The 12337-nt window shown below is 39.4% G+C and overlaps 1 protein-coding gene across 4 annotated transcripts in view; it reads right to left on the bottom strand.

Moving 5' to 3' along the window:
* Positions 1-12337, bottom strand: part of brm (ATP-dependent helicase brm) — a 28696-nt gene that overhangs the window by 12760 nt on the left and 3599 nt on the right. For 3 of the 4 annotated variants that reach the window (XM_088269923.1, XM_088269924.1, XM_088269925.1), the window contains exons 3-15: positions 11129-11313; positions 10907-11034; positions 10267-10481; positions 8870-9008; positions 8020-8209; positions 7033-7171; positions 5725-5899; positions 4997-5104; positions 4108-4258; positions 2130-2232; positions 1959-2040; positions 1330-1487; positions 424-601 (exon numbers count right to left, since the gene is read on the bottom strand). In XM_088269923.1, the coding sequence (XP_088126049.1) occupies positions 424-601; positions 1330-1487; positions 1959-2040; positions 2130-2232; positions 4108-4258; positions 4997-5104; positions 5725-5899; positions 7033-7171; positions 8020-8209; positions 8870-9008; positions 10267-10481; positions 10907-11034; positions 11129-11313 (1951 nt within the window). The remainder of the gene's footprint in view (positions 1-423; positions 602-1329; positions 1488-1958; positions 2041-2129; positions 2233-4107; positions 4259-4996; positions 5105-5724; positions 5900-7032; positions 7172-8019; positions 8210-8869; positions 9009-10266; positions 10482-10906; positions 11035-11128; positions 11314-12337) is intronic. The other variant, XM_088269926.1, reaches the window with a different exon arrangement.

Here is a 12337-nt window from a genome sequence, read left to right as displayed (position 1 = left end):
GAAAACATGCAAAACTGAAAATTGACGAATTTTGATTTATGACGTTCTTGAAAGGAGTGAGCGATGTGTGGTGTATTTAAACACCAAAGCCACACTTCAGATAATTTTTCCACGACGTTTTACTTAAAACAAAGTTTGTGTGACATCATTGTAATGATGCTGTCAAAAAAAAACCCATGAAAAAGAACATGGATAATTTTAATATAAATCATGTTTACTAGTGTAAATATTTTTTATTAATCTAGAAAATTTGATACTTGGAGCATTGACTATGTTGTAAAATTATGAAAAGTTAAAAAAAAAATCAATCACACCGTTTTGTCTGTAGAAACTCACTCCCGGGCAGGTCAAGTTGTAATTATGGCATGACGGGGTAGAAATAAGATGAAGATATAAGATAACTGCGGGGTGTTGGGTTTGTACCTTGGCCAGGACGCCCTTGTCCTTAATGACGTACTCGTAGGTGGTGAGCAGCACGTTGAACTTGGTCATGCGCATCTGGTTCTGCACGAGGCGGCGGCCCTGCGGCGAGCCCTTGTACGAGACCACCACCACGGAGGGCGCCCACTTCTCAAACTCCATCACCCAGTTGGACAGGGTGCTGGAAACAAACAATAATTCAAGATTGGCACAAACAGCCCGGTTCCGACATTCCAACATCCATTTCTCCCAAACAACTATTGACACACTTAGGACAGGAAGGTATTTCGACCCGTTCGGTCGATTGATGCTTAAGGACGGGAAGGGTATGTTTACCTTTAGCAATATTAAACACGGTTTGCAGGAAATACTTACAAGTGTCGTTTACAAACTGTTGGTAGAGGGTGGGAGACTCTTATAAGCATTTTATTTGCTTACTTTTGGTAGAGTGCGAGACGCCAAGATGGGAATCGGGTTTGCAGTTACTTGTAATTAGTATACTTTTAGGGTCGGGTGCCGCCCAACAGCAATGTGTTAAGTTGATTGTTACTATATGAAGGCGAGGTGATCAGTCCTGCGTTCCAGATATCAGTGCTGTGTAATATGAAACAAATATTAGAGTGAAAAAACACTCGACTCCCTGGGAATTGAACCTGGGACCTCCAGCATGGTAGCCAGACACGCTAACCACGGGGACAAGTTTTGCAGACGTGAAAAACTTTACCCCACCGAAAATGCAACCAAAGAATATTATTTACAACATTTTGAGTGTGTCCAAATACTTGTTCACAAATCTGGACTATTTCCATTTATTATTTCAAAGTTATTTTTTATCACTTGACCAGGCCTATAGCAAGTCTAGCCTAACTTCCATATTCTTGTTCATCGGTTGTATGTGTGTCTGTGTACCTGAGTGGAACGATGATCAGGAAGGGTCCGTTGTTCTTCTTCTTCTCCATGAGGGTGGTGACGAGCGCGATGGTCTGGATGGTCTTGCCCAGCCCCATCTCGTCGGCCAGGATCCCGTTGAGGTTGTTGTTGAACAGCGACACCAGCCACTCCAGGCCCTGACCATTCGTAACAATAATATTTATCAGATTTGCCACATTATACTTTGCCCCTATTCGCATCGTAGGGCATTGGATTGGATTCACATGATGTTAACCCTTTACCCGTACCACATATGAGCAAAAAAATGGGATTTTGATATTTCTATTTTGCTGAAGTAAACCACACACTTCACAAATTTATCGACTAAGGGCGCCTCTGTCAGCTATACATTGCAAATCTATGAAATGACAACTAACATATGAAAGGGATCCGACAATATTGCACATATACATCTTTTAAGAATGAACGCAATATGGATGTTCAATAATGGACAAATCGGTGAATGTTACACAAATGTATGAAGGGATCACTTAAGCCACCTAATTCATATAAGAATGACAGATCTCAAGTTGAGACACCTACAATATTGATAAACTATCCCTAGGGTGGATAATCACCGTCTGATAGAATAATCAAATAAATAATACCTTGATTTGATATTCTTTGAGATTTCCGTTGACCATGATGGAAGCTTGTTCCGTGATGATTTCATGTACCGTGTGAGCGATGCTAAAAGAAAAGAATTCTAGTGTTACAACCATTCATTCATTTAAAATGTCTCTTCAATAAAATAAGTAAATTCAGAACAATAAAGTCACCTGTAGTAAGTCTGTTCTTCAGTTTTGTACTCGTCATCCTCCACTTTGGCCTTTTTAATAACTTCCTTAGTTTTGTCTTCCTCCGACTTGGTTCGCTTTTTCCCTGTAACCCCCGTACAAAATTGTGTAAATACAGTGTAACAATAATGTTATATAGTGTAATACAATGTAAAAGTTTTTTTTTTTTAAATGTATTTCATAAATTTGAAACTTTTATTTGTTTTATATATATTTTTTTACAATAAAACAATAAACTAAACTTAACTAATAATCGAGCTGCTTCCCCACAGGGGTAGGCGGAAAGAATAGACTCTTTTCCTCTTCCACATTCATGCATCTCTACATACAAACCCTAAACTAATTAATAATAATAATAATAATAAAACCCTTATCCGCACCCCAATGGTGCATAGGGCACTGCTTCATATAAACGCAGTGTTATCTTGATCGTTTACATATGAAGGAAAGGTGATCAGCCCTCCGCTTCAGGTACCAGTCCAGGGTAATATTAAATAAATATTAGAGTGAAAAAATTAATTAAAAAAAACTAATTATTACTAAACTAAAATATTTTTTAAAATGTATTTTAATTTGTGTAACTGTATAAATGAAATCAGTATTGGATTAAAATAATTTAAAATTAAAGTGAAGTGAAATTAAAGTAAAGTAAGTTAAAAAAGAAAATAATAAATGTATGAATTTAAAAAAAAAACACATTATTTTCATCTATTTCCCACATACAAACAGATGCTCGGTGATGTTACGAAAAGAAATATTTTTTTAGTAAATAAAAAAAAGCAACTAATGAAATTTTAATCAAATTCTTTTTTCAAATAAAAACACAAGATTTTGTTTTGTAATTTTTAAGTTTCTAATTATGGGCGCCGATATGCTAACTGTCCGTCCGCTTGTGTGTCAGAATCAATTCACTAATCCACTGTTTTAGATACAATTTTGCCCTTGAAAAAAATAATATTCTTCAAATTTCTGACGAATTATTTTAAAATTTTGTTTTTTTAAATTTATTTTCACTATGGCAAAATCAAAATAATCATTGGAATTAATGAACTTTTACTGACTACAAACAAATAACTCACCCAATATGTGCTTCGGGCATTCCTGGACGTGGCTACATTGCAGATATATACCTTAATATATTGTTAGATTAAAACCAATATTTCTAGCTTTTCCACTTTTTTTTATTAGACCAGCGGCCGGGTTTCGTCGTTACCGACATCATCAGACTGGTATATACCTTATGATATATACCTTATTTATGAGTAATGAATTTACAAGAGTTGAGCCACTTCACGGAAGTTATGGTTGTATGTTAAAAATGCACAGATTATTATCATTACTATCTCAAAGTGACTACCCAATCAATCAATGAAAAAATGAAAAAATATAATTCATTATAATTTTAAAACCCTTAACGCCACCCCAAAGGTGCATAATCGCAGTGTATCTTGATTGTTAACACATGAAGGAAAGGTGATCAGCCCTCCGCTTCAGGTACCAGTCCAGGGTGATATTGAATAATTAATAATATTAGAGTGAAAAATTCACTCATATTTATTTGACCCCCCCCCCCTGAGATTTGAGCCCGGGACCTCCAGAATGGTAGCCGAGCGTGTTGACCACTACAGAGGCGGAGCATTTTAAAGATTCACATAAATCCAGGTTTTGTTTGTGCGAAATATACATTAAACAAAGTTCACGGTGCAAATAGTTTTTGGTAAAAAAAATCGGTTACAAGATTCTAATTTTTACTATTCAAAAACTTATTAATTCAAGTTTTATGACGCTGCTAACACTGTAAAAACGTATGAAGAAAAGGCATTTTTGTTACTTTGGTAATTTACACCCATCGGATCAGGTAGCGTAGCCCAAGTAGCGTGCCTATGGCGGAGAGAGAAAGCGGGAGAGAGAGCACAGTAATGTATTAGGAGGTCATATCTTGATGAAAATGGTGTTTTACTTTTCCCCTTACCTTCGTCCCCGCTCTCCTCGTCCGCCTGGCTGTCCTCGTCTCCCGACTCCTCGCTGTCGGAGACCACCTCCCAGCCGGGGTGGCCCTCCAGCCACTCCTTCACCTGCGACAGCAGCGGCGCATCCTCGCCCTTCAGGACCTGGAAACCGGAAAATCATTTTAAACATAATTTAACCGCAAACTGGGTAAGCCCCAGACTAGTGGCAGGTCTGCACTGGAAGAGAACTGTGGAAGTCCAAGAGGTAGGTCTTTGTTCAATACTGGACACAAGAAGGCTGAAATAAGTATGACTTTTTTATTTTTTTATTTATGACATTCTTGAAAGGAGTGAGCGAAATGTGCTTGTAAATATCATAATACATTTACCATATGCAGTTTTGAATGCAAATAAAGAGAGAAAAAACTCCAACCTTGAAATGAATTTAATTTAAGAGAATAACCACAAAAAACAATCTTCTGTGATTTTTTAGGAATAAAACTTCACAATAGACCTAATATGGTCGCAGTGACATAAGGGATGCAAGATCCCTTGACCGCCAAAGGAAAAAAAAAAAACATAAAAAATCAATTGGAAATTTTGAAGTGTACATTACCGCGTTGTTTGCGGAAGACGCTTAAAAGCGTATTTTACAAACTGTTGGTAGAGATCGGGAGATGCTTATTCTATTTGCTTACTTTTGGTATTATAGCACGAGAGATGCCTGCAAACATTGTACAAATGGGAATTGGGTGTTGCGGTTACTTGTGATTAGTATACTTAGAGTCTGGCGGCAGACCGAGTATAATTAGGGTCGAGGTTGATGAAAAAAACAGCCTGACAACAATGCATTAAACCTTCAGAGGAAAGGATGGAGTAGAAAAATGCAATATAACATACCTCTCCGGTTTTGGGATCAGTGACGGTAACTCGAGAATCCGAAGCTTGCGAACTATCGTCTCCCGCCTCCAGTTCTCCGCCTTCCAGCATCTTCCTCTTCTTATTTTTCTGTAAACACAAAACTCAATCACCCTACAAATTCAACCGACTGACTGAAAATAAAAAAAAGTCGCTTCAACACTCTTGTTATCATTAATCATTCACTTTCTGTAATACCACTTAAAAACATGACTACGGTTTCGGGATAATCATTCCACTGTCATATAAAACTAAAATTATTACGATTATTATTATCCTTTGAAAAAAAAAAAGGAAACAGGAAGGGATTTTTACCTCATTTCAAAGTTAGAAAAGAAGGATTTATTTTATATTTTAATATGAATATTATGTAACAATCTCTTAGTTAAGGTTTAAACTAAATGTACACAATTATCAATTTCCCCAGGCGTTAAAAAAACTTGTCCAAAATGTGTTAATAAATTGATTTGTAAGCTTGCACTTATAAAATTTTTAAAAATAAACCACTGAAATTAACAGGTTTTCATTCTTTCTGCACCTATTTTATTATTGATTAAGCATAGTACCCATCTATTGTAATGTGGATAGTATGAAGTATTAATTACAATTATTCAATCAAAAAATTAATTTTGTTAAACTATCTGGTATTCGGCCAGATATTGGAAAGTTACATGTCTAATATAGCGAGATTTGGAAAGAGCACAACTCACCCGCTTCCTCTTCTCTTCCTCCACCTGCTTCTTCTTCTGCTCGAACTTGTGCTGCTTCACCATCTCCGTGAGGTTGGAGATGTACTCGTCGGTCTGCGAGAGCAGGAACGCCAGGCGCTTGTCTTTCTTCTGGTCAATCAGCTTGCGGTAGCCCTCCTCGTCCTCCGCCATCAGTCTGTCGACAACACCACACAACGCTATACTCCCATTCCAATTCCATAATTCTTAAGTATAATTACACTCTAGCAAAAAAGTCCGATATGACACCACATAAATTGGAATTTGAAAACGTTAAACATTATTTACTAAATTACAAGTAAAACACTTGTTTGTTACCACTTGAGTATTATATTGTTACTGTTGTAACTAAATATCGTAGTCGTACAGGAGAAAGTGACCAACTAAAAAAAAGTAAAATGTTCAGGAGGGCCACTTGAGTCACTTTTGTTTGGCAAGAAAATAAACACCAATGCAGTTAGTCATTTTTACCTAGTCAGTGTATTATACTTCCAAGTTTAAAATCGCTTTGGGATATTTTCAGGGCAATATTAAGCTAGTAAGATGTCAAATAGTCAATAATGTTTTTGTAAATAATGCACTTGGTCACATTCTCCTGTATGACTACGATATAATACTCAAGTAGTAAAAACCAAGTGTTTTATTAGTTATTTAATATTAGATGTTTTTATTTATTTACTTTTTGTTTAAAACTAGAAAAAAAAGTACTTAAATATTTATATTAGCCAATGACCCAGCCTAAGTTATAGCAGAATAATCATATACCAAAGTAATAGCACTAGCAATACTTGATAAACATTTTCAATTGATTTAAATGGCCACTGCTTTTACTCTTATGCCAACAATAAATACAATTTTCTTTCCCCACGAGTCAATTTCTAAATGGAAAACATACAAATTATTTAAGAGTTTTAGCAGTACGTATGCGTTTCTTATAAAATACGCTTTAAGCATAACTTTTTTTTCTGAAGTCGCCAATACTCCAATTTCCCTTGTAAGAGAAACCATTGTTATCTTCATAATCAACCTCTCTGATAAATGTTTACACATTTTTAAAACACAGATCTTTATAGTCCAGATATATTTTGGCATCAAAAATACTGGTTTGTGTTGACTATAAAATGTCCCAATATCAGATCTCAAAGGGATTTTTCAAATACTGAGGATTAAATTTTGACACGTTTTTAAAGCACAGATTTTTATCGTCATAACGTATTTCGGCATTAAAAATACTGTATTATAAAATGTGCCAACGTCTTGAAGGATTAGTTAAGCTGATAGGACACTCACCGCCTCATTCTCTCCTTCTCTATCCTCTCCTGCTCCTTCTTCTGTTCACGCTCCGCGTTGGCGTGATAGTTCATGACGGCCTTGTTGAGGCGGCCCAGCTTGGCCACGTTGTTGCGATGGAACTCCTTGAAGTCCTTGGCTGCAAAACAATACATTATATTACCCTCTTTTAATCACATCAAATAAAAACAGAATTTATTGTAACTGCAAACAGTTGGTAGAATTCTATATTGAATTGTTGGGTAATATATCCAAAATTGAACATGGTTAATGGATTGAATTCTACTTTATTTACACATATATGTGACGCGTTTTGTCTTATTAGGACATTATAAAACACATTTGATAATGTCCTAATAAGACGAAACGCGTCACATATCATAATATATATTAGAATTCAATCCATTAACTGTGTTTAATTTTGGATATATTACCCAACAATAAAAACAGAAGGCTGAAGAAAGTAATAAAGATGATTACTTGAAGACTGGGCATTGGCAGGGTTTATGACTCGTCATTAACTGGTTTGAGTGTCGGGTTGTGGTCCCGTGGTTAGTGTTACGGACTCTTGAGTCAGATTTTTTCGTTTTGAAGCCACTCTACCACAATTTGATACCTATATCTAATAATGAGACGCATAGGCTCACAGATATAGTATGAAATTGAAGTATTTTTGTAAATAATGAAAATACAAATATTTCTTCTTTTTTCCAAAAAAGTTTATACACTGTATCACCATTATTCATTCACCCTTCAACCCATAATTGAACATCCGTATGTGATGTCCTTCACCATATGTATATCCTGTTGAATATGTTCCATGCCGCTGCTAGAATGGTCTGTTACAAGGTAGAGACCAAAGTAAGCGAAGTCGTCTTCACACACTGCTCGGATTTTACGGCTCAAGAGTGTATAGGGTAAATCGTCCCGGGCATCCCGGGAGATCAATAACGGGGGAGGGTATAATGCAAGAACGGGCGGTGTTACCGTGCTGCAGCACGCTCTGCAGGAACTCCTGGTGCTTCTGCCTGCGCTTCCTCTCGGCCTCCAGTTTCTGCTGCTTCTCCAGCTTCTCGGTGGCGCGCGCCTCGCGCAGCCCCTGGCGCTTGGTGCGCTTGTACGCCTTGATGTTCACGGCCGTCTCCAGCGTGGTGTCGCGACGCGTCGCCGCCACTATCTGCGAGCCAAACCAAAATATTACATATTTATTGTAAATGCAGTTAGTTGGTAGACCTCCATTTTGAATTATTGGTTATGTATCCAAAACAAAAATAATTGTTGGATCGAATTCTACTTTATTTTAAAATAAACAATGATTTGTGTCGCGTTTTGTCTAATGAAGACACCATTAAACTATGTTTTATTTTGGATACATTACCAAAAATTCAAAATATTACAACTATGACCATCACGCCGTTTCCCCCGCAGCGGTAGGCAGAGAGAATGGAACGCACTCTCTTCTGTCCTGATGCTCCTAGCTTCCTTCACATCCATAAATTTAATCATACATGCCCTCCTATTACGCAGACTTTTGACACCACCAGATTTTAAGTTCAGATTGATCTGATCGCGCCAAGTCTTTTTCGGCCATCCTTGTTATGTTCTCCCGCTCACCTATATTTATTCGCCACATATATTTTCTTAGTCATCATCTCATCATCCATTCGCTCCACGTGTCCATACCGCCTTAAAGAACTCTTCATAATCTTTTCAATTATCCTTTGTTCAGCCTTACATTCCTTTTTTATTAATTCCTTAAAATATTATAGTATGTTGCAATAATAGTGTAGTGGTTATTGCATTTGAGTCCTGGTTTAGATTACTAGAGATATTTTACCTCGCTCCTGAGCTGTCTCTGGAAGTTGAGGACTCGGAGCGCTCGCAGCTCTATCTGCGCCTGCAGACGCAGGTCCTCGGGCATGGTGGTCGGCAGGCTGCTGAGGATCTCCATCCTCTGAGCTATGCGGGCTGCAACTCTGAAACAAGAACCGCATAGTGAGTTACAAATGTAAACCACTATTTCTGCCGATCGCAAAATGAATTCGAGAAATTTTTTTTTTCAAAGCGTCTAGTTGTTTGTAATGTATTTTCCTATCTACTTCTCCTATCCATACTATCCTACCGGCAGACAAGCTTCTAAAATAGAAGCTTTGTAGGTTATTTCTTTCATTATAATAAAAAAATTGGAAAATATTGCAAAATTCTGATCCCTCAAATACTGTTTTGTCAGACTATGAGAGAAATCATATATATTTATTAAACCGGCTTTTCTGTCGGCTGCCAGCTCCCTTGCATCCTCCCAAGTCACATCCGCATCCCGAAGTTCTGACAAGAACTGCCGACAAATTGTCAGCAGTGGTCGTCCTGGGCTGCTCGAACCTGATGTCTTGTAAAAGAGGCAAGCTCGATGGCGGCTTTCAGGAGGCATGCGGAGTACATGGCCAAGCCAACTGAATCGCCTTTTCTTGACGACAGTTGTGGCCAAGATTTGCCGAGTCCTACGCCTTATCTCTTCATTCCTCACAAAGTCAAACATAAGTCATAAGCCCTGTAAATACCTAGACATCCATAATCTTCTTTATCTCTCGACAAAAATAATTTCTGGTTAAATTAAAAATGGATAGATATTACCACAAAGTGACTGCCGAATCAATGAACGAAAGCAAAATTTTCTTCTTCGGTGAGCAGTAAACAGGTTAACCACAGAACACCGTGTTCATTTCAACAAACATAATTTGTTTATGGTATTTTCTGGCGTTTCTCATGTGTGTGATTATAATCCACGTATCGGACCAAATATACTAATAAAAGAGTTTCTGCTCAATAAAAAACTTCTTTTCATCTCACCAATAGATGTCTCTAGTGAAGTTCTAGTGATTCAAGAATAATGTTTCAAAATTGGTTCATATATATAGAACTTGTAAGAATTTGAGTAGAATCAGTAGAAATTCGGAAGAATCCAATAATGGGTAGAATCGGTGAATGTTACACACCCTATGACGGTCGTCAGCCCCGTAAATGCCCAGACTTCCATATTCTTCGTCATCCTTAATGAGATGCCAAAAAATAAAACTTAATTTGCATTTCGTCATGACTTGCAACAATGTCTACATGCAAAAAAAAAAAACTTGATTTTAAAGGAAAATATATGTATATATATTTTTATTTTGTATACATAAGGATGACATTAAAGCATGAAAATGGTACATTCTCTACATAGATGGTGTGGTGTACCTGTTTTCTCTCTCGTTCAGGACCTGGATGGGGTCGATGCCCACCGGCCGCGGCAGGGTGGTCAGCTTGTTCTGCTTGGCCTGCGGTGGCTGCGGGGGCCCGGCGGGGCGCGGGGGCGTGGCCGTGGGGGCGCCCGGAGTCGCGGGCGTCGCGGGGGCGCCGGGAGGGGCGGGCCCGCGCGGGCTGGGAGGGTAGCCCGACGCCGGACCCAGCGGCTGGAATGCGCAACTTTTCATGAGGGATGGCAAATATTAATGAAATAAGTCATAGGATGAATTCTGAAATCAACCAATAGAGAATGCGATACATCAAAGACAATTCGTGAAATATAGAACAAACTTTTGTCCGCCTCCATAGTGTAATGGTCAGCACACTTGGCTACCGTACTAGAGGTCCCGTGTTTGATTCCCAAGAGGGGGTCAGATAAATAAATATAAGTGATATTTTCACTATAATATTTATTTAATATTACCCTGGACTGGTACCTGAAGCGGAGGGCTGATCACCTTTCCTTCATGTGTTAACGATCAAGATAACACTACGTTTGTATGATGCAGTGCCCTATGCACCATTGGGGTGCGGATAATATATTTTTTTTTAAATATTTTTTCAAGTAGCATCAGAATAAATATCGGCTTACCGGAGTGGCGAGGGGCGGAGTCGGGTGTGTGGGGGGTGCCATCTGACCCGCCATAGGCAGAGGCACTGTGGGCTGACCGCCTCCGGGCCGGGCACCCTGGCCCTCCTGGGGAGACATCTTTCCCGGGGCTAAGGAAAGAAATAAAGTTATGTTAAAAAAAAATTTATGATAAAAAAAGGTATAAAAATGTGATGATGAATTTCAATGGCTGCATTTTCTTACGGTGTTGCTGCTGATGCTGTTGGTGTTGCTGGTGTTGCTGATGCTGGTGGTGCGGGGCGGGGGGCGGTGTGGGGGGCTGGGCGGGGGGTCCGTCGGGGGGGCGGCCCTTCCCCTGGGCGGCCAGAGCGGTCTGCGATGTCAGCGGCTGGTTGCGCGCTAGCTGCCGGTACGCCATTATCTGGGCCCTGCAAATTTCAACACTAGATTTAGCCTACTTGATCAATTGTGAGGTGTTTAGATGTCTAGTCAGTACTTCTATACGGAGTTGAATCGTGGACCCTCATAATAAGTACTATGAACCGACTACAGGCATTCCAAATGTGGCTACATCTTAGAATGCTATACATTCCAAGGACTGATATGGTCAGCAATGCAAATGTGCCCCAAAGAGCAAGAGCAGGGAGACAGTTGCTGACTGGTATCAAGATCCGGAAGGTGTCCCATCTAGGGCATGTGGTGAGAGGAGAGAACTACTAGCTATTGCACCTAATCATAAAAGGCAATATAGAAGGTTGACGAGGTGTGGGCAGAAGACAGATCTCCTGGCTCCGGAATATACCAGATTGGACGGGGATCAGGACCGTCGAGGCGCTGTTTAGAGCTGCCCGAGACAAGGAGGAAATGCTAGATGTACCATTTAGATCAGTGAATACAAGTATTTTGGCAAAATGGTTATAGCCAAAAGTGCCATGTCTAAGCTAGACAAAATCTGGAAAGACCGGGGTGTGAGTAACAACACCAAGATGAAGCTTGTCAGGAGCTTGGTCCACTCCATTTTTCTCTATGCTGCTGAAACATGGACCATAAAAGCAGCAGAAAGGAGAAAAATTGATGCCTTCGAAATGTGGTGTTGGAGGCGCATGCTCCGAATTCCATGGACAGCTAGACGCACCAATGAGTCCATTCGCCAGGAACTACGCTTGGATGGCTTGACTCTGGCCAATATCTGTACCCGACGGATTCTCCAGTTCTTTGGACACGTTGCGCGTGGCAACGAGGATAGCCTGGAACGACTAGTTGCGATCGGTAGCCTGGAGGGAAAGAGAAGGAGAGGAAGATCCCCACACGATGGACCGATCAAATTAAGGCAGCAGGAGGCACCTCAGTGGTTGGAGCGCTATGTGCAACGCAGTCAAGGGATAGCTGGAGAAGAGTCATTGCTTCTTAAAGGGTCACAACCCTCAGCAATGAGGAATAAGACGGAGAAGA

This window comes from Brachycentrus maculatus, unplaced genomic scaffold, assembly GCF_059751285.1.
Source record: "Brachycentrus maculatus isolate JH-2025_06_01 unplaced genomic scaffold, ASM5975128v1 h1tg000368l, whole genome shotgun sequence".
NCBI lineage: Eukaryota > Metazoa > Arthropoda > Insecta > Trichoptera > Brachycentridae > Brachycentrus > Brachycentrus maculatus.
The sequence above is the reverse complement of the archived record's forward strand: the minus strand, read 5'-3'. Positions and strand labels throughout refer to the sequence as shown.